Source organism: Rhododendron vialii, chromosome 5a (genome assembly GCF_030253575.1).
Source record: "Rhododendron vialii isolate Sample 1 chromosome 5a, ASM3025357v1".
In the NCBI taxonomy this organism is placed as follows: Eukaryota; Viridiplantae; Streptophyta; class Magnoliopsida; order Ericales; family Ericaceae; genus Rhododendron; species Rhododendron vialii.
Window position 1 is genome coordinate 17,859,991 of NC_080561.1, and position 22,861 is coordinate 17,882,851.

Sequence of the window (22,861 nt, forward strand, 5' to 3'; positions counted from 1 at the left end):
ACCAAAGAGTATGTTGAGTGGTGGAAAAAATCTTCGAGCAACTTCTGCAAAGATAAGCTTGCATGTGAGAAGCCAAAGTCACCTCTCGCTGCTCTAAAAGGGAAGAATGTCATCACATTTTGCACAACGAAGTCCAAGTTGGCTACAGAAGTTACTCCATCTCCTTCAAAATCTAAAGAAAATGAAGCAACCAAGGAAGTAACCAAAGAAAGTAAGAAGGCCGTAGTAGTTAATCCAAAGACTCCTTTGAGTATTCCAATGTCTAAACCAAAGCCTATTGTTAGCAAGGCTTCAGAACCAACGGGTGAAAACAAGAAGATGACTACCATAGTTCTTTCAGAAGGAAGTAGTTCCGACAAAGGTGAGCGCCATTGGAAGCGTTTGAAAAAGAAAGCAGCAGATTCTGATTCATGAGAGAAAGAGATGGTTTCTGATTTGGCAAAATTGGACTTTAATTTGGATGGCGTCCTTGATGATTTGCCAGACACTTCAAACCATGTTGAAGTATTGGGTAAACGAGTAAGCTTTAACCACTGCCTTCTTTTGTTCTTTACTTTATTTACTCTTTAAAGAAGTTTGGAATTTTTTTCATCAAATTTCTTAATGAGTTATTTCCTTCTACAGTTGGAAAACCAGTTTGCATCAAATGAGTGTGAAGGTTCTATTGATGGTCCAGGCCCTTTTGATCTTGCATTGCGACAACAAAAGAATTCTGTATTTGGGGCAAAGGAAATCCATCCTCCATCTTCTTCCAAGCCTCCTATGTTGGGTCGAGCGGCGCCGTCAACTGCTATCTTATTTGATACAGGGAGTACCATCCATTGCGGTCATCTTTTGGCTGTGAAGATTTATGATAGCAGTATTAAGAGTATCTTGGAAAAAACTCCTTTTAAGAAGCTAACATCTTTAAGACCAAAACTGCAAGTGATTATGCTGAATTTTCGAAGCTTGAATTGGATTGTTCCCCGCTCCAAACTCAGGTAGAGAAATATATACAGAATACCACCAACTATGTTTTCATGAGGTCGAATTTTGCTAGCGGTATGACTTCAGAGGCGAAGGAGCGACGATTGGCGAATGTTGATACCAAGAGAGGTCAACTGATAGAGGAGCTAGAGCAGTTAGACTTGGAGGCAAAAAAGCTCAGAGAATCGCTCGAAGGGATTGATGCACAAAGATCCCAGAAGCAGCATGTTGCCTCAACTTTACAAGCAGAGCGAGCCATTATAGAAGCGACTGAGGTGATGGAGCCGGCAGACATGGAAGTGCCTAACAATTTGTAGCAACTTCTGAAGTCCTAGTTGGAAGAGATCCAAAATTTGGTTTGGCTGGACTAGTGCTTATTCTGCTTTCCTTTGTCGTATTTCTTTTATTTAGGCTTGTTTAGTTTACTAAATGGATGTTCCATTTTTTAGCAAACTATGCCTTTGTGTTAATGAAGTTTTAGCATAAGACAATCACTTTATAATTTAAATAAAGTTTTCTCATACTCATTCACAATTTATTCTCTCACGAGCCATGAATAGCAAAGTTGTGGTTGAAATTTTTTTTTTGATGGATTGATTGAACTCAAGAAAAATTCTCAAGTTGCCTACATACCCTTGGAAGGGATCAAGTCAAAACGTAGTTCAAAGGTAAGATGAATATTTTTTTTTTGAATGATTGAGCTCGAAATTCAAGCTACCTACGTACCCAAAATGGGATCAAGTCAAACGTAGTTCATATTTTGAAATATTTTTTTTTGGAGCACAGTTTTAGCTCATGCGGGCTAGGAGCAACGTGCAGTTTAGGCTCATGCGTCATGGAGTAACGCTTGCTCTTTAAGGGTAGTAGCGCTTCAAGAATTTGCCGTTTATGGGGCCAACTCTTAAGCCATCTTTAGCAACCACTTTGTAGGCCCCACTTGAATAAACTTCTTGCACCACATATGGTCCATCCCATTTGGAAATGAATTTGCCACCGATTTTACGGGTGGTATTAATGGGCCTTCTTACAGCAAGAACCAAGTCTCCTTTCTGAAAAGAACGAAGACGAACCTTCTTGTTGAATGATTTTGACATGCGGGCTTGATAACACTCAAGACGTTGTTGTGCCTCAAGTCTCTTTTCATCAAGTGCTTCTAATTCTTCAAGGCGCAAGAGTGCAATGTCTTCATGAGTGAGACCTTCTTGAACGACCATCCTTAAAGATGGGATTTGACGTTTGAGCGGCAAAATAACTTCCACACCGTACACTAGCGCATATGGAGTGGCTTGTGTAGGTGTTCGATATGTGGTTTGATATGTCCAAAGAGCTTCTTCCATTCTCTCAGGCCAATCCCTATTTGCTTTGGCAACCACTTTCTTCAATAAGTTCCCAAGAGTCTTATTGAATGCTTCCGCAAGACCATTTGCAGGCGGGTTGTACATAGTAGAGGTATGCTACTTGAAGCCAAATTTTTGGCAAAGTCTGGTCATGGCACTGTTGTAGAAATTCTTTCCGTTGTCTGTGATGATGCAACGCGGTACGCCATATCTAAACATGAGGTGAGTACGGATGAAGTTGACGACATTTTTCTTCTTTACCTCTTTCAGTGCGATTGCCTCTGCCCATTTGGAGAAGTAGTCAGTTGCAGCCAAGATGTACAAGTGACCATTAGAAGACTTCGGCAAGGGCCCCACGACATCCATCCCCCGTGCATCAAAAGGCCAAGAAGTGATAGTTGGATGGAGCAGTTTTGGCGGTTGATGTATAAAATTGGCGTGGACTTGGCAAGCATGACATCTCTTGGCGTACTCCATGCAATCCTTGACCATGGTTAGCCAATAGTAGGCCATTCTTTTGATGTGAAAATAAAGTTTGGGGCCAGATTGATGGGCGCCACATATGCCAGAATGAGCTTCTTCCAGAGCTTTCTTGGCTTCATTTTCTTCAAGGCAACAGAGGAATAACCCTTCAAAAGATCGGCGGTAAAGCGTGTCTTTATAGTAAATGAATCAAGGGGCTCGACGCTTCACATCCGCTCTCCTATGTGGATCATCAGGCAGTCTCCCATGTTGCAGATAATCGATAAGGGGTTGGCGCCAATCCTCTATTTCAATTTCAAGCACTGAGACAACATTCACTTCCCTTTCACCACTGTCTTCATCGTCAAAGATTGGAGGTATGACCCAACTTCGGCATATTGGAACGTGCGTCTCTTGGTCAGGGAAAGCAAGTGTAGAAGCAAGCTTTGCAAGTGTGTCTGCTTGCCTATTTTTGCCTTGCGGTACATGTTCCAGAGTGACACCACCAAGCCATGCAATCAAGCGACGTGCGTAGTTATTGAAAGGCATGAGTTCAGGCTTCCTCACTTCATAGATGTCGAGGAGTTGGTTGATGATCAACATTGAGTCTCCATATACCTTGAGTTGCAGATGCTTTGCTTCAACTGCCATCTCCAGTTCAAGAATGAAAGCTTGATACTCAGCTTCATTGTTTGAACAGTTTTGTGTGAGGGTGAAAGCATAAAGCAATACATCTCCTTTTGGGGAAACAAATACTACGCCAGTGCCTACGCCACTTCGATGTGACGCACCATCAAAGTACATTGTCCATGGGTGTCGAACTTCTACCACCATGACGTCTTCATCAGGAAATTCTTCGGACAACTCCCGCTCGGCTGGTATAGGATGATTCGCCAAGAAATCAGCTAGAGCTTGCCCCTTAACAGCCTTTTGAGGTACATAGATGATCTCGTACTGTTGAAAGAGAAGAGACCATGTAACGACCCTGAATTTTGGTCAATAAAAATTTCGTTCAATATTTGAATTTTATTTGAATTACTTATTTTCTCTTGAGTGGCTATATGATTTCTTGTTTTTGTCGTAGTTAGATTTTTGGTCATTGGTTAAACTCTCGACTAGAAACCCTACTTGACCAATTTAGTTAGTTTCTAACCGACTAGTTGGAGGAACCGAGCAATCAACTTACCTAGTTACTAGATGAACCTTTTGGACCTTTTGAAACTTTTGAACCTTTTCCATTACCCATTGGTCCATAATGGTTAGGGTAATCTTTGTCCATTGGACAATAAGCCTTTTCATTATATTTTGTTTAAAGTACATGTAGTCTTTTCAAATCTTATTTTAAAAAATAAAAGGTACTTGTACTCCTTTTATCCTTTGGTCATTAACCGCAAGGGAAACTATTATCCATTGGGTAATAGCCCAATCTTCCAACAAGGTACAAAGTTTTAATTAAATAAATCAAGTATGGATTTCCCATGTGAGTTTATGCATTAAAATATTGGGGTATATCTAAACCCTAGATTTCCTAGTATTTTATTGACTAAACTAGTACTTGTACTTTATTATTATTCTAATGGGGAGAATCCTAGCCTTTTTATTTAATTGGAGTACTTGGTACCACACCTATATTTAAATATAGGGCTTTTGTCACATGCTTTAAAAAGTACTTTTTGATTATTTTATTATAAAAAGTTCCCTAGTTACTATTGTCCATTGGATAATAAAAGTTAGGGTATTTATTATCTATTGGGTAATAGAGTTATTCTTTCACCAAGTACATGGGCTTATTAAACTAGTCTTTTTTCCTAATTGCCCATGTGATGAAGTACCAAAATTTTATTTTGAAAGTACTTATTAGCCTTAGAAGCCTTTAAAGCCTAAATTTTCCTAAGTACTCTTTTATTATTTTGTATTAGGGTTTTGTACCCAATTGGAGAGTTGATCTTCCTAGAGTACAATACCCATTAGTTTATTGGAGACATGTGTTTAATTAAGATTCTTATTTGGTTATTAGATTTGGGAAAATCTTGTACTTGTACCTTTCTTATTCTTTCTTGCATTTATATATATGTGTGTGTGTGTGTGTGTGTGTACTAGGGAGAGAGAGAGAGAGAGAGAGAGTGAGAGAGAGAGAGAGAGAGAGAGAGAGAGAGAGAGATTGCCGAGAGAGAGAGATAGGAGAGAGAGAGGGAGAGGGAGAGATTTGTTTGTACTTCCATGATCTTTCTTCATCTTTCAAATCCATGGGTAAATCTTCTTCCTAACCAAACATAACTCTCCATTGTACTTCTATGCTTTGTTTAAAACAAAATCTTGTACCATTGTCTCCTTCTTTCCAAACAAATCTTCCATAAATCCCATCCTTGGTACAAACTAGCCATGCAAGCCTACCATTTAGCCTAACCTAGCCATGCAAGCCTAGGATAGCCTTTGATCTTTCAAAGATTGCATGCCATGTGTCAAAATTTGAGGTAGAGAGAGAGAGGGGGGGGCCGGCCATGAGAGGGAGGGAGAGCCCAAGATTTTTCCTATAAATAGGACCCCATTCCAAGCATTGAACTCACACCTTCTCATTGCTCCAACTTCTCTCTAGAATTCCGTTAATCTTTCTTTGTTCTTGCTTAGTTCTTTTTTGTTCTTGAGTTGTTTTTGAGTTCTTCAAGAAACTCGACCTAAGCCGCCACTAAACCGCCACCCGACCACCCTTTCGATCCAAAAGTAGTAGTAGTAATAGCCAAGGTGAAGTTTCGAGAGACACCATTCTCTTTCGAAGCTACCGAAGACCACCGCAGGAAGTTACTCCGTCCGACCGCCGACTAAACCGTCCGTAAGCCGTCACTACCGCCAAGAAGTAAGGTAGAGTCCCTTGTCCACTAACTCAACGTATAAGTAGGATTCCTTGTCCCCTAACTCTACGTATATGTAGTTATCCTTATCGTTCACCCCAAGTATAAAGTAGGTTATTCCTATTTACTTACTTATCATTTGTTTAGAAGTATTTGTATTTTGATCTTTAAGATGGTTATGAGTATGCAGATATGAGTTGCTTGTATTAATTGTGGTATGATAAAGCATAATTGATTTCACTCCAAAGACGTCCGTACATGTGGCGTTGTGCTTTGAATAAAGCATAAGTGATACACTCCAAGGGCGTCCGTTCATGTGGCGTTATGCTATAAGTGGTGATTAAGCATGATAAGTAATATAGAATTGGATAATCTTGTTAGAATAGTTCATGCTTATTGTTGTCCTACCGTGGAGTCTTTGCATGTAACAAGACACGAGAATCGAGAAAGTAGAAATATGACACCTAGGGTGTGAGTAATGAAAGGAAATGTTTTACGAGGAAGGAAATATTTTAAAACAACATAATGACCGATTTCGGGTGGCATTATGTGAGTTGTGTGTGTGCGTGTGTAAAAGACGTGTTTTGAAAAGGTTTTGAATTTTCGAAAACCGCAATGTGGCCGGACATGGTAGCCCATTGTGTGGTGTGTGTTGAAAAACCCAATGAGAACCCGGAGCGGCAGAACCGAGGTTTTTTTAGATTTCGAAAACCCCAATTGGGAACCCGGAGCGGCGGAACCATTATGGGAGACTCGGGAACCTGGAGCGGCGGAACCGAGGGTTTTGAATTGTGTGCGTTCCCATGGGAACCCGGAGCGGCGGAACCATGGTGAGGTATGGCTTGGTTATCCGCGGTACGGAGCCAATGCAAATATTTTTGTGTGCCAATGGGAACCCGGGACGGCGGAACCATTGTGAGGATACTCGGGAGACCGGAACGGCGGAACCGAGGTTGGGTGTGTAGCTTGGTTATCCGCGGTACGGAGCCAATGCAAATGTTTTGTGTTAAACAAATGGTTTTTGAAAGATTGTTTTGTAAATGAAAATGTTGACACAGTCTACGATGAGTCGCGTAGGAGAAACACGAAACTCTTGGACACCAACGATAGTTGATTAAATAATGTGGATGTGTCATTGTTAGCTGCGTATATATGTATCATGTGGAAATCGATCTTTCATTTCTTGTTGTTTATAAGTTATGGGTTAGCGGGTATGGGATTGTCCTGCTGAGCTTTTGTAGCTCACGGTGTTGCCTTTTTGGTGACCTTGACATATTATATCGGTGGCGACGCTGGTATAATGTGTCAGATTTTGTAGATGATCAGGGTAAGCAGATCACCGTGGAGGCTTTTGGAGCTGAGGAGCTGGCAAGAATGGAGGAGCTGAGGAGCTGTAGTTAGGAACCCTAGAATCTCCCTCCATTTATGTAAATATTGAACTCTTATGGGAGTTTTATTGTAATAAGAGCCAGACTGTATTTTGAGGTTTTCAATGAAATTGTCTTTTTAACGTACCCAAAATTCGGGGCGTTACAGACCATCTAGCCAATCGATCAGTGAGGACCGGCTTTGTCATGATGTATTTGATTGGGTTAGCCTTGGAGATGAGATGCACAGTGTTAGCTTGAAAATAGTGTCGCATCTTTTCAATTGCAAACACTAGAGCTAGGCACATCTTCTCAATTGTAGAATAGTTCAATTCATGAGGTAGCATCATTCTACTCAAGTAGTACAAGGCGCCTTCTTTCCTTTCATCATTCTCTGGAGCAAGCAAGGCCCCCACTGAACGCTCTTGGACTGCAGCATACAAGATTACAGGTCGTCTAGGTTTAGGAGCGGTGAGAACAGGAGGTCTTGTCAAATATGCTTTAATGCTCTTGAAGGCATTGTCCCCTGCTTCATCCCAATCAAAAGGAATCCCTTTCTTCATGAGGCTGCTGAATGGTTGATATCGCCCAACCAAATTTGATATGAAGTGATAAAGGTTAGCCAATCGTCCTTGAAGACTCTTCAACTCATGAATATTCCGAGGTTCAGGCATTTTCAAGATAGTATCAATTTTAGCTTGTTCAATCTCTATGCCGCGGTGGCACACAATGAACCCAAGGAACTTTCCAGATGTAACCCCAAAAGCGCACTTCAAGGGATTCATCCTAAGTTGGTACCTTCGCAGCCGCTCAAACACTTGACTCAGATCATGAAGATGGTTGGCTCGTTTCTTGGTCTTCACGACTAAATCATCTACATAACACTCCACATTTTTGTGAAGCACGTCATCGAAGATCTTTTGCATTGTCCTTTGGTATGTGGCACCTGCGTTCTTCAAGCCAAAAGGCATGACTTTCTAACAGTAGATGCCTTTTGGTGTACGAAAAGCTGTAAGCTCTTCATCTTGCGGAGCCATGCGGATTTGATTGTATCCAGATGAGCCATCCATGAATGATAGGACCTCATGTCCAGTAGTGGCATCAACCATGAGCTCGGGTATAGGGAGTGGAAAGTCATCTTTTGGACATGCGTTGTTCAAATCACGAAAGTCAACACACACTCGGATTTGCCCATTTTTCTTCTTCACTGGGATGATGCTTGAAGTCCAAGTGGGGACTTCTCGAATGAAACCAGCTTCGATGAGTTTATTGATCTCTGCTTCAATTTTGGGGACCAAGTCTGGTCGGAAGCGTCTTTGAGATTGCTTGATAGGTCTGACGCCATGCTTTACCGCTAGATGATGGACTGCGACTCTTAGGTCTAATCCAGGCATCTCCTTATAACTCCAAGCGAAAACGTCCCTATACTCACATAGAAGCGCGGTGTAGGCAATTTCTTCTTCAATGGTGAGCAAGGCGCTGATGCAAGTTGGTCGCGGGTCATCTTCAATCCCTAATTGATCTCCTTTAGATCATCGATAGTGGACCTCACTCCTTCTTCTAACTCTAGTGGAGCATCTTCAGCATCTTCTTCTACTTGAATTTCATTACAAGTTGCCGTGATATGGAAGAGGAAGTGACAGACTCTTCATCGAGACAATGATCCAATTCCTTAGAATGCACTTTGGTTAGCACCACAGTTTGTCGCCTTACTCTTAGCAATGCATCATTAGTTGCCACAACGAGAGTAGTTTGACGCTTCATGCGAGAAGGTATTTTACTCTTCAATTTCTTGTCATCTTCTGACAATAGAGCAATCCTCCGTTTTGAAACCTTCTCGATGGCACTGCTTGAAACACCCAATCGACTTTTGACAGACTTTTGTGGAGCGTTTGTTGAAGATATCTCATTTGGTAAACCCAATCTACTTTGGATAGACTTGCACGAGACAGAATGTGTGGAGCTCTTGCTTTGTGGCCCTAATCTATTTTGAATGGGTCCTCTCATGGGGATTGGTGAGACCATTTCTTCTTGAGGAGTCAATCTGTCAAAGACTGACCTTTGTGATTTCGGAGCACTCAAGCGGTCGAAGATCGATGCCTTTGGTGATGAAGTGCATTCTTCCGCCGTAATGTGGTTGTTGCTTGACTTCTTTATGAAGATGCGAGCAGGAGCAGGTGCAGTGTATCCAAGGCTTGTTTGGGACTCCTTGATAGAATATCCCTTTTGCTTGAGCATTTTCTAAGTCAAGTTCAAGCTGTGTATCTTTTTGCCAGTCACTTCAGGCAGGAGTCTCCCTAGAGTGGTTGAAGCTTTTGGATTATGTCCAGCCTTTGCGAACAGCTTGTAGGCATTGGGATCGAAGCCATTTGTCCGCTGTGAAGGCAGGTATTCATGCTCCACTTGAGGGCCATGTGTGGCTCAAACAAATCCTTTTAGGGGTGGAACAACCTTTGCTTTGTTAAAGTCGGTGATTGAGAGTGTTAATCCTTTCAAGGCCGACTCTTCATTTTTTTTCAACTTTGGTACATACCAAAGTATTGGCGTGCCTTTCTTCTTTGATGGATCTTCCACGTGATGCTTGTCACCTTGATTATTTTCCTCCTTCGCGTTAGTAAGGATGTTAGTTTTACCAATTTGAAGTTTGTTGGCCTCGGAGGGTTTATAACTTGATGAAGAGGTAGTTGGCACTAATTCTGTCAACACCATGTTTGCCAAGTAGAATTTAGCATCGGTGAAATGGGATTCAGCTTCGCTAAAGGGTTTGTCATCGGCTACCACCTTCTTTGTCACACCATTTTTGCAATACTTGAAGCATTGATGAAGGGTTGATGGGACAACACCATTCTCATGGAGCCATGGCCACCCTAGCAATACATTGTAAGAGGTTTTGGCATCAACGACATGGCAGTGTGCTTGAAATCATATCATCGATGACTAGGTCCAGATGAATTATGCCAACAGCTCTTTGCCCCCCTTGATTGAATCCTTGGATCATGAGACGGCTAGGTGCTAGATCTTCCATAAAGATATCGAGTTCCTTCAAAGTACAAAGGGGCAAGATGCTGACCGCAGATCTGCCATCCAGCAGCATCCTATTGACTCTTTGTTCGCATATGTATCCAGAGACAAAAAGCGGACGATTATGTGGAGTTGCGCCAAGCAATAAATCTTCGTCGGAGAGTGTAATGGCTCCAACGCAAGCAGAGTAATCTTTGGCGCAAGTGGTAGAGCCAAGATGGATTGGAGAGTGCTTATATGTAGGAGGCAACTCTAATTCAGTCTCTTCAATTTCTTCACAATTCACAGTATTGCATGAAGCTTCAAAAAGACTGCTGTTGCGAATTGACTCAGGTAAGAAGTCCCATAAAGTAAATGGAGTGCATAGTCTTCGGACAGGGATGTCTTTTGGCAAGTTTGAAGCTATTTTCTTCAGCTTCTTCCTTTTGTGTTGCCTTCTTGCATGCCTCCTTCTAGGACTAGGCTTTAGGGCCATGGATTGAGGATGCTTTGCACTTGGCTCGCGCTTCTTCTTTCTGTGAGTAACAAGGGTCCATCCTTTGCCATCCTTGTCATCTACTTTTGCCTTGGCACAGACGCTGCCCCCAAGCTGTTGAACAGAATGACATCGCACTACCTCAATTGAATCGAACAACCCAAATTGAATCTTCACATTTTGTGGCGCTTCAGGCTGTTGAGTTTCATATTGTAGAATAGCCACAATTTGATTTGTAGCTATAGTTTCTTTTTCTTCCTCTAAGACGATCTTTCCTTGGCTAGCGAGCTCTACTACCTTCTCTTTGAAGACAAAGCATAGTTGGGTTGGGTGACTAACCAAGCGATAGTATTTGCAGTAGTTTGGATCATTAACTTTGTTAGCTTCCTCGGGTCTCTTCATCTCCGGGAGCTCAATGAGTTTCAGATCTAACAGTTGATCAAACATTGAAGGGACCTCAGAATCGAGGAAATGATACACCTTTTCTTGCATCTTCTTCAATGTGAGTCTTTTCCTCTCCTTCATTTGCGGCAGAGTGGACCTCTCTACTTGCTTTTCTTTAGGTTTAGTAGAGATCTTAAATGGTGCAGCATTCACAGCCATGGATTCCTTCTTTCCTTCTTTGACTAGAAATTTGCCCATTTTGCGAATATTTGGCTTGCTTCCTGTGGTGCGAGAATCTTGCGTTTTGCGAGAGTCTTGCACCGGTAGCCCTTGCCTTCCATTTACTGTGATGGTGAGCTCCATGTCATGAGCTCGAGTAGCCAATTCTTTGAAGGTTTTAGGCAGGATTCCTTGAAGAATGTATTGTAGATCCCACTGCACGCCTTTGATGCACATCTCGATTCCAGAAGTTTCGGACAACATATCCTTGCAATTTAGACTCAAGTGCCGCCATCTATTGATGTAATCAATGACAGGTTCATCCTTCCATTGGCGAGCATTCGTAAGCTCGAACATACTAACAATACGGCGAGTGCTATAAAAACGGTTAAGAAATTCTTGTTCCAGCTGCTCCCAATTGTCAATCGTGCCTGGCTCATGGTCGCAATACCAGTCAAAAGCATTGCCTTTGAGCGTTCGAACAAACTGCTTGACGAGGTGATCACCATCAGTTCCAGCATTGCTGCATGTTTCCACAAAGTGAGCAATGTGCTGCTTCGGATTGTCTTTGCCCTCGAAAGGTCGATCCTTCGAGTATAAGGCTTAGCATAAGTAGAAGAAGACTTTGGTGCCTCCTCATACTTTTGCTTGATAGTGACTAAAAATCCTTCAGCTGGTCCATGGGAATTGAACCATCACCAGAAAGCGAAAATTCTTTTGGTACCTCCTTCTGTTTGTTTGAAGACCCAATTTGACTTGAATCCCCCATAGTTTCTATTTTGTTCTTGAGGAAGGCAATTTCTGAGTTGCACTTTCCTGCGGTTTTTGACAATCCCTCAATTGCTTTGGCCAAGGAAACAACCTGCTCTTCTAGACTGACCGCATTTATTGTCATAACATCCATGATTGAAGAACTGCCAGACTTGGTGAAGGCATTGAGGTTTGACAGAGGAGTGCTTCGAGAAGAGGTGGAGTCAAAACTGCATGAATAGCCTTCTTCTGTGTTCTTCTAAATTTCTAAAGCAGACTCATGAAGCATGGGAGGATAAACAAAGGGATTCTCAATGATGGTTGCCATGTCGTTTGCTGCCTCCATGGTAAAGACGCCTTCCTTCCTTTTTGGTGAGCTTGTGAAGGTTGCCGATGCTTTCGGTCGATCAGCCCCAACGGCGGAGTTTGGTTTAGGTAGAAGCGAGGCTTGTGCATATGCTTGAGCTACAGCCTTTGACTTGCTTCTAGTTATTGGACCACCACTTCTAGCATGAGATCCAAAGCCAAGATTTGCAATGGTTGAAGACTTGAAGCGTGCAACCTTAGCTTGAAGGGCCTTTGAATTGTTGTTCTTAGGAGCCTTTGAAGCCTTTGAATCGTTCTTCTTAGCAGCCATTGAGAGTTTGCTTGATTTGCTGAAAAGAAGAGATGAGAAGTAGAGATTGTCCCACCTGGCATGCCAAAATCTGTTGAACACAAATTTCGAGTCTGCGAAAAAGACGGAAAAATGTTGAACAAGAGTCAATTTTATTGATGTATGATATTAGGGTTTACAATCTTTGATGTATTTTCTAATCAAAGAAAATAAAGTCTTCTGATTCTTCTCTTCAGCTCTTGAAACGAGGGCTTGATGCTTGATCTCGAATCAAACGGCGGAATCTTCTTCGTGATTTGCGAAGAAGTTGATGACTTGGGTTGAATGTTCTTCGAGGCTTTGAGGCTTCGATTCGAAGAACCTTCTTGTTGGATGCACACTTGAAGAATTCTGAAGGACTTGAAGGCTTCGATCTTCAGAGCTCTGGAGCTTTTGTGCTTCAATGTGCAGATGGAAAAAAAATATGAGAGGGAGCACCTATATTTATAAGGATGTGGGATGGAGACTCCAACCCTAACCTTCCATATTGATCTCTTTAATTATTTCCTTTATTGAAAAAAGAATAATAATAATTTGATAATTACCTTTCCTTTCTTTTTATTTTAGAAAATGTAATTATATATAAAGAGATATTATTCACCAATTAGCCTAATTTGATTGGCCGGACTTGATAAAATAATAATTGTGTCATTTTGACACGTGGCACCATTTGATTGGTCCATTTACATGTCTCTGACTTTTGACCAAGGACACTTGGCATCACTTGATTGGCCCGTCCATGAAATTTTGACTTTGACTTACAGGCACTTGGCAGCATTTGATTGGCCAATTCGTATGCCCTAGCAACACGTGGCAATTTGTGATAGGCTAGAATTTTTACATGCCTACAAACCAAATCGCATGTATTGAGCAGTTTCAAACTTTAGTTCATGGTGTGTTCTGCTATTGGTAATTGGTAATAAGGATTGAGAGACAATTGGCCGTAGAACATACCAGTTTCTCAGCAGTTTTTTGATTGCCACTATTTTTTTTTTGTGTGTTTGTTTTGCTCCATGTTTGTAAAACTCTCGATAAAGCCCAACATTATTAAGTCTAGGTGTTTGGTTCGATGTTCCCACACCAAATAGAATTTTTTTTTTTATAAAAAACACCGTCCTGCTACTCTCGAAATGCCAACTGCTGCCCCACTATCTAAAAATCTGCCACAATTGTTTCTCTTGAGTACTTTTAAGTTCAGATTTAGTACTTTTACATTTATGCAGGCTTTTATGAGGCCTCCTCCATGTTTGTGTTCTAATGATCACTCAGATATATTGAATGAAGTATACGATTTTGAATCTAGACGTCATAGTAGAAAATTTTGTCAGACGAAAAATAGAGGCATGTCGAGCCATGCAAAATGTTGGAGAAAATATAAGTGAACAATACCTTATAGGAAAAATAGTAGACCTTCTATCACCAAGCTAGATGTATGTGAAGTGAACAATATTTCAAAGACATGTTATAGAAAATGCTACACATTTGCAGAATGATTTGATGTTAGAGGAGCATAATGTCCACTATTTGTGGATGGAGTTTGAACGAGGGCCAATGATGCCAAACTCAACTGTGAGAGCACACATTCTAAATAAAGAGAACCAATTTCATAGTCTAAGGAAAAAAGGCTTCAAGCCAAGCATTGAGAATTTGGTTCAAGCTATAGTTAATACCCTCCCACTCACATGGCCTAAAGCAAGAATTTTCCAAAACTTAAAACAAAAAATCATAGATATCAGAGCATTAGGAGCTATGCTAGAGGAGATAGAGACTAATATTTTTGGTTCAATATAATACTGCATGACCAAATGATTAAATTTTCTTATGTCTTGCTTTTGCAGGTGAAGCAAAGATTGGAATTTATATAGGGAGGAAGCTCTACAGCATTTGGAGTTGCATGCTATCCAATTTGTGAATATAACGCTTTGTTTAATTTTAGGTGTTTAGTTTATATGAGTATGAGAGTACTTTGTTTTCTTTTAGGTGTCCATTTTATATTAGTATGAGAGTACTTTGTTTCATTTTAGGTGTTCATTTTATACGAGTATGCGAGAATTGTTCATTGTTGTACCAAGAGTTGTTTCTTTATTTGTTATCGTAAAGTTTGACTCTAGTTGGAATTTTTTATAGTTAAAAATTTATAAGCTGAAATATATATTTCAAGATGGATGCGGTGTATGGTGGAGACATAAACGAACAAAGAATTAAAGCCAAAATGGCTCGGCTAGCGCACAAGGGAAAATTAATGACTCAACGTAACGACCCATTAATGAATCAACATTTCTTAGAAATTGAAAGAGAGGCGCAACGTTTCAGAATTGCATACTTGCGTCTAAGATGATTTCGGCGTGCGCCCTCTCTGGTCCGGAATGATCGCAATAGTGCGAATGCTCATGTCATCGCCATTGGAGGACAATCCGTCAATATTCCACTACCAACATCGAATGAGCCAAATCCAACTGGTAGGTACGTTTCCTGCAATTAAATATTGCCAATCTTTTTTAAACAGTCTTTCCTTTCAACCAAACAATACGTGATATTTTGTTGCTTAATTCATAGAAGCCACCATGGAAAATTTTAATGGAGATCAACCAACTAATCAAAACATAATGATTCCCGTTGATCGGCATTCCAAATATCGGTTAGTCTTACAGTTTTTTCTACCAATCGTCAATTGTTACAATTTTGATTTATTAAAAATTGAAAAGTTGAGAGAGAGCAAGTAATGAATTTTAACCTCACATCTATAGGTATAAATTCAATAAAATGCGAAGTCATACTCGGCCAAATGTGACGTGTTCTCAATCAATACATTTGCCAATAATACTAGAAGAAGGAACACGAACTGTGTTTCATGAGACAACCCCAATGCCAAATGAAGGTATATTGACCAATTGTCCAATAAACATTACCATTCTTTCATAGAAATCAATCAAATAGTTTTAAATTCAAAAATAACATTTGATCCTATCTTAAATGCATGATACATCTACCACAAACAATCCGACAGCAAACACGATTGACACCGTTATCCCATTTTACGCTTATTCATGCAACATATGACCATGGTAATACAAGTGGTAGCACAAGTCAGCGTATAGAAGAACAAAGCTTGCACAACTTTGCGGAAGTTATGCTCAAATTAATTATTTAGTTGAAGTATTTCATGTTTTTCAGCAAACCAAAGATTGAAAAAAAATTATTACAAAAAAATGATAACTTTGTTTTGTATTGTACACAAATCCATTTCACACGAAGTGAAAATGACACACCCAATATATATTCACATGATTTGCTTCAATAACTTCAGGTATAGGGCCCTCAATTCGTTCTAGAAGAAGAAATATTTTAGAACGTTAGAACTTTGGAGAATCGTGACTTGCTCTATTTGTGGAGCAAAGATGTGGATCGAAGAAAAAGTAAGAGATAATCCATTGAGTCATCCAAAATTTAATCTTTGTTGTAGACGCGAACAAGTTGCGTTACCTTTGTTAATTTTGTTTTAGACGCGGACAAATCGTCTACTCTTCATCATTCGTGTAGATAGGCACAACCTTTTAATTTTACTATCTAGACAATAGACCATTGCAAACAAATTAAATAGCCAACATTACTTCAGTCCTATAAATAATAACAGTGACTCAAATAGAGAGGATATTATTAGGGGCTTTCTATTGGCAACCACAAATTTCCTAAGCCTAGCCCGTTCTAAAATTAATCACTTTCGAACAAAAATGCCCCTAAATGAAATGATGTCGTTTGGCTTAAGGTCTATCATCTTCCTCCTGACTTTCTTCCTAATCCCACCGTACCACTCTTGACTTCCTCCTACTCCCACTGTACCACTACCAGTCACCTCCTCTCACCATAGTCACCCCTACCCACCTCCTCTTTCCCCAACCCATTCCACCATGGGCGGGCCAAACTTCGCGCCAAATCAAACGCGAAGTTTCTCACAGTTCCTGAAGCGAGTTCCATTTCAGTTCCATTCTTACAGTTCTCTGGCGTCTCTCTCTCTTCTCTTTTGCTGAACACACCACCACCACCACCCAACACCACCACCACCACCACTAGTGTGTATCCGAAAGTTTCAAAAAAAAATTCCCGACATAGTCGGATACACATTTCTAAATTTTTTTGACAATTTCAGATTCTAATACCTTAACACTTTATAACGCATCTTGAAGATGCGTCATGTATTTTTTTTTTGTTAAAAACGCAGATTCCGAATGCGTCATGCTCCGTATAACGCATTCATGAAATGCGCGATTAACATCCCGCATTTTGCTAATGTGTGATGGGAACTGTGAGTTTTACAATTCAGGTGTGATCCGAGGAGTGTAGCGGTGATTCGAAGCTAGGTGATGTCACGATAATTTTTAAAGGGCTTGCAGCGAGGTTATTGAAGCTAGGTGATGTTGATAAATTATCGTTAAAGGGCTTGTAGTGAGGCTAGTTGAGGTTTGACTGGACGGAAGGGCCCTGATTGTGTATCGAAATTTTTTTTGTTGGTGTTGGTGAGGGCGGCAGTTATAGAGGTGGTGGTGTTGGTAGAGAACCGGGAGAGAAAGAGGGGGGAAGAGGAGATTTTCAATTTTTTTGGGTGTTGGTGAAGGCGGCAGTTATGGAGGTGTGGTGGAGGTGGGTGTGGTGTGTGGCCGGGAAGAGAAGAGAGTACTAGGAAAGAGAGAATGGGGAAGGAGAGGGTATTTTTGAAAATTTAGGGATATTTGTTAGGTTGCATATAGAAAATTGTTATAAGATTTGTGGGTTAGGTTTAGAACAGGCTAGGCTTAGAAAATTTGTGGTTGCAAATAGCAAGCCCAATTATTATTTATAGCTAAGTGTATACCATTACCTAGTTTTTAGACCAATTGTTCCGTTATAAACCACCTCAGATGGAGAAGTGACCCACACAACACTTATCTTAGAGCTATCCCTTTAGGAAGTTTGTACCGATGATGCCACAACTAATTTTGTCGAATAGGGAGGAAGGTTCTGAAACCAACACACAAAATTAATTATATCTACAAACTAGAAATGGAGACCATGGGATTTATCCAAAATAAATTACCTCTCTCACATAGTTATTTAAAAATTAGTGAGGGTTATCAAATTTTCCAATTTGCAAACAAATTGTGATTTAGGCCAAAGGCCAAATATTACCATGTTGTCCCAATATTATCACATATGCAAACAATATGGAAACACAAATAATAAGAAGACATAAGATAAAAGAATCCAACTATTATGATCAATGATGCAATTCTTTAACGACAATGAATTCTTCCATAACTTGAAATCCTTAAATGAGAAGGAATCTTTCCATAGCTTGAAATCCTTAAGCAATAAGGAATCCTTTCACAACTTGAACTCCTTCAGCCATACTTGTGTGGAAGGCTTAGATACTTTGAATCAATCAAAGAAATCGAAATCCAACCGTGCTTAGGCAATAAAATTCGGATTTGATATATTCCCGCATAAACTGCACAGCCTTCAATATTTTGGCCATATCTTCCTCATCTGACCTCTGATTGAAGTGATTCAAATTGGGTTGGATTTGAAATTCAATTATCTACAACTTCCTTGAAGAACAGATTTTCTAATTCCAACGTTTACTGGGTCGAAATAGCCCTGCAATCAAACCCTACGAATCTAGAAAAAATCTATTGCGAGCCAAACAACTTGTATCTTCTGTATCTACCATCTTTGATCTCCGAATAACCGTCGAATGCTATTACAATCGAAGAAAAATACATTCATCGATCTTATACCTCCATTGGAGTTCACATGCTACGTTAATTATTACAACCACGAAAAATAATCGTGGCACCCAATAAATAACACATGCTACGTTAATTATTACAATCATGAAAAATAATCGTGATACCCGATAAGTAGCAATAACCACGAAAAAATTATCGTGGGATCCAATCACTCAAAATCTACCTAATAAAAGAGAATGGTGTGGGCCTCCACACAAGTTAATCCAAGGGTTGTGATTGATTTGATCCAATGGTTGAGAGGCATTCTTCCAACTCTATTGAAGTGCCCATCATTTTTTTCTAAATTGCAAAAATGCCATATGTTGTTCTGTTGTCATTGTCCGGGTTCTCTTCACAGCCATCTGTTGCCTAAATTCAAAATTCAAAGCTGAGTACTCTCTCTCTCTCTCTCTCTCTCTCTCTCTCTCTGTGGAGTAACCACCGTCCACCGTCAATGACTTTGCTTCCTCCATAACACTCCTCCTCAATCGTTCTCGGTGGTTTAATTGCGGGCATAGAGACCGCTTGATTGTTTTTGATCGGGAAGGCTTTACCTTTGAGAGGCAGAGAAGGAGGTTGCAGCCACCATTGGAGCTGTACACCGCAGTAGCTGTGGAGGACAGCTTGAACTTGAGAGGTATTTTTTGTTGCCCACCATGTGTTTGTTAAAATGCTACCCAAATGGAAGTTTAAATGCTAGATGGCAATGAAGTAGTTTGTAGGAATAAGTTTCTTGCTCAGCCCACCAAATACCACCACTGACTTACCAAAGGCAATAGTAACCCATTAACTCGGAAAGACTCTAAAAGAGAAATGGGTTTTGAGTGGAAACTCTTTTGTTTGTGGGAATTGAGTGGGTGCAAGTGTGGGAGTGGTTCTCAGTTGTTGAGTGGGGGCTGTTTATAGGCTGAGAATTATTTATGTTTTGATTTCAAAACGGTTGCCTTTTTCTTTTCTTTTCTTTTGAGAAATGAATCCTGTCGGTCCAATTTTTTTGTGTATCAACCTAAAACTCGATCATCCATTCTGATCTACTAAGTAGCAATTGATTGTCGATATGAACAACTAGAATTGGCATTGATTGATTAAATACTACTACTTACTAAAGAACAGAGAGAATCCGGACCATTTTTTTTGTCAATTCTATTTTGTGGGGATATTTCTCTTAAATCCCACGCCATTTCCTCCTCCCATTTTACTCCATTTAGCACCCAGTTCACAAAAACAGTTGTTAACACTTACCTAGGGATATTTATAGAAATCAAGAAATCAAGAGAAACGTAAAAGGCAGTGAAGTAGTTATCTGATTTGGGTATTTTTAACTTGGGTTGGCTATGTAGAAGTAGTTATCTGATTTAGGAATAGGTTTGCGTCGAATCGATTACTAGCGCTTCTAGCAAAAAATTGGCCGCCGAGTCCGTTCGAACCACATCGGTGAATTTCACTTTTTTCTTCGAACCACTTCGGAGAAATTTCACTTTTTTTGCCACTCCGATTACCAGCGCTTCTTGGAATCTTGAATAGAATGCCCATTAGAGCATATGGTTTCTAACATCAAAACCTGTTTCCCTTTGGTTTTTAGGTTCCCACCTCTATGAGTTTTTTTTAAGGCTGTGTTCCAGTGAAAACAATTTTACCCTAACTGTCGTTTTGTGTTCCAGGAGCAATGGAACTTTCTAAAGGGAAAGGGAAGGCCATCTGTGTAGCCAAGGGAAAGAAATTAATGTTGGATGGTGATTTGGAGAAGACTATAACAAGATAAACTTTAACTCTCCATTTTTCATTTTCAATTGATCACTATTCTTCATTTCTTCATTTTTCATCTACCTATTGATCATTGTTCTTCATTTTACTGTTGCATATATGCATGTATAGGCTACGATTCTTCGAGAAAAGAATGTTGGCGTTGTGATCCGTGATGAGCGAGAATTGAATCAGATTCGCATGCATAGGGTATGCCTATTAATTACATCTTGATGTTTGTTAGTACATATATTCTGGAATACTGTTAATCTTATTCTTTTCTTAAGGAAAAGGCAAAGGAAAAGCCAATTTGTGCAGGTAAAGAAAATGCTGCACCTAAACTGGTATGATTTTGTACACATTCCTTCAAGTTTTCATTCTCTTTTTTGTGGGACCAATAATTTTTTTTGTCTAAACTCTATATAAAAATTTTAAACTTTTATTGTCATCTTACTTGATAAAATCTAAAGTTATTTCATCCACTGTGTAGGCACCTAATGATAATGTTAGATCAAAGGCCCAATGCATTCAATCGAGGCGGCCCACATTCTTTCCGTCTTTAACACCAAGTCGTCGCCAACGTGCATGCCTAGAAGATGGCATGTCTATAGAAATTCCTACAATTGCACCAAAGCGAGCAATGGTTTCACATGCCTTTCAGACATCATCAGTTGTGGTAATTCCTACAATACCAAATTTGATTTAAAATTTTTGTACTTTTAAAGACATCTTACTCGATATAATGTAACGTTATTTCATCCACCGTGTAGGCACCTAATGATAATGTTAGATTAAAGGCCCAATGCTTACGACGTGAACGAGAGAGAGAAAGAGACAACATTCAACTGAGGCAGCCCACATCCTTTTCGTCTTTAACACCAAGTCATCGCCGACGTGCATGCCTAGAAGGTGGCATTACTTCTACATCTATAGAAATTCCTACAAATTCACCAAAGCTAGCAATGGTTTCACATTCCTTCCAGTTATCATCAGTTGTGGTGCTTCCTACAACACCAAATTTGAGAGACTATTCTGCTAGCACAAAAACTCCCATAACTGTGGATAGTATGCTATGTCATCATGAACCCTAGGCATGCCAACATTCAATACCTCATATCGAAGAATCTGTAGCTATGCCGAGCATAGCCATGGATGAACCTGAAATGTGTCATCCTTCAATGCCTCCTCAGAATCTCGAGGAAGAGTTTCTAGCCGTGGCAACTGCTCATGCACAATTACTTGACAAAGAACTTCTTGCTATGTCGGACACATCTTCAGCTCCAATTCATCGGTAAATTAATTTCATTTGTCTTTAATCTATCTAATAAAACATAATGGTGTAGGCCTCCACACAAACACAAACACATCCAATGGCTGGGGATCATTTGATCCAAGGGCTGTGATGCATCCTCCTATTCCCAATTAAGTGCCCATGATTTTAGCCTAAATTACACAAGTGAAAGTATCTCCCTTTTCACGTTTCAAATTACATTCCAGATAAAAAAAAAAACCCCTCTCTCTCTCAGACAGACGCCTCTCACTATGGTTTCTCCCCTTCCTACCTCCGACAAAAATCCATTGCCTCCTCTCTTCTTCTCCTCCTCTCCCCTCCCTCACTCTCTCGCTCGTCCCTCTCTCACTCCCACCACCAGCGCACCACCACGAGGTACTTCTCTCTTTCTCTCTCTCGAAAAGACATGTAAATCCATGCAAATCCCCTTGCAAGATAGACATGTAAATCCATGTAAATCACTTCAAATTAGTCTTCCTTTTACGGAGAAAATTTCTACTGTTTCTTTTCCTCCACAAGTTGTACGATGGAGGGGTTCACCGTTCACCCCTTCCATGCATCATACATACACCAATTTGCATGTCTAAGAAGCCGGCAACACAAAACCCTGATTCTGTTGTCCAGACAAATTCACCGATTTCGGAAGCAATTTTCGATACGAAAATCAGTAAGGGCTATTGGATTGGCCAGATTAGGTAAGGGATTGGGCTAAATGTACGAGGAACTGTATCTCCGACACTCCCACCGCATGCTCTAAGTTTGTGTGTATGAAGTGTTTGATGAAATGCCTGTGAGAAATGTTTGATGAAATGCCTATGTTCGATTTAGGATTGTGCTACATGGATGAAATTGTTGTTTTGTTGCTTTGTTGAATAATTAGAAATTGTTGCTTTGTTGAAGTTGAATAAGGAGGCGGCATATAGGGATTTCTCATTTCAACAGGGCAATGCATGTGCAACATTCATTGTTTTTTTGCTTTGAATAGAAGAACCGTGTCTTCTCTTTTTTTGGCTCTTGGAAAACCATTTCCAAAGCTGAAGTTATCCATCATTATAACCTTTGGGTGACCTTTTTGTACCCAACTTTTTCATGACCATCTTTCCCAACGTTAGCACTGAGGGTAGAAAATTAGTTTTTAGACTCATTTTTAAGACTCACGGACAAACACTCGATCAGTGTAGAAAATTAGTTTTTTCCTCATCTTTTGTTGAGGCTCTAAGATTAGAAGCGTTGTGCTAGGAAATAGTGGCTTCTGGGGTTTAACCTTTCAAAATCACTTTGGTTTCGCATTACTGCTAGGCAATCGTTCTTGATGTTAATTCATTTTTTCTCTTTCTAGGTAATTGTATGGGATAGGGGCAAGAATATAATCGCCCTCTAATACATACTTTCATCATCATCAAGATTGGAAGCTCGCTTAGCGAATGGTACGCTTTTTTGAGCTTTCTTTATTTCTCTGCTTTTGACCAGAGCTCTTTCTCCAATAACACTCCAATATGGTCTAAAATTAATTTGTAGGGGGGACTACAAATATGGCTTTCGTGCACTTTTTTTAATGGTGTTGCGTGGGGACTAAGTTT

The 22,861-nt window shown here is 40.1% G+C and overlaps 1 protein-coding gene across 1 annotated transcript; it reads left to right on the forward strand.

The window, feature by feature from the left end:
• Nucleotides 1-20,517: 20,517 nt before the first annotated feature.
• Nucleotides 20,518-21,273, forward strand: LOC131327007 (uncharacterized). The gene is made up of 2 exons (XM_058359950.1): nt 20,518-20,666; nt 20,761-21,273. Exons 1-2 carry the CDS (start codon nt 20,592-20,594, stop codon nt 21,079-21,081), a joined length of 396 nt encoding a protein of 131 aa, XP_058215933.1. The 5' UTR covers nt 20,518-20,591; the 3' UTR covers nt 21,082-21,273.
• Nucleotides 21,274-22,861: the final 1,588 nt, after the last annotated feature.

Bases quoted from the DNA above. Each gene is read 5' to 3' on its own strand.
- LOC131327007 (XM_058359950.1), top strand. From the start codon at position 20,592: ATGTCTATAGAAATTCCTACAATTGCACCAAAGCGAGCAATGGTTTCA. The intron at 20,667-20,760 runs GTAATTCCTACA...TCCACCGTGTAG, and splicing joins TTCAGACATCATCAGTTGTG to GCACCTAATGATAATGTTAG.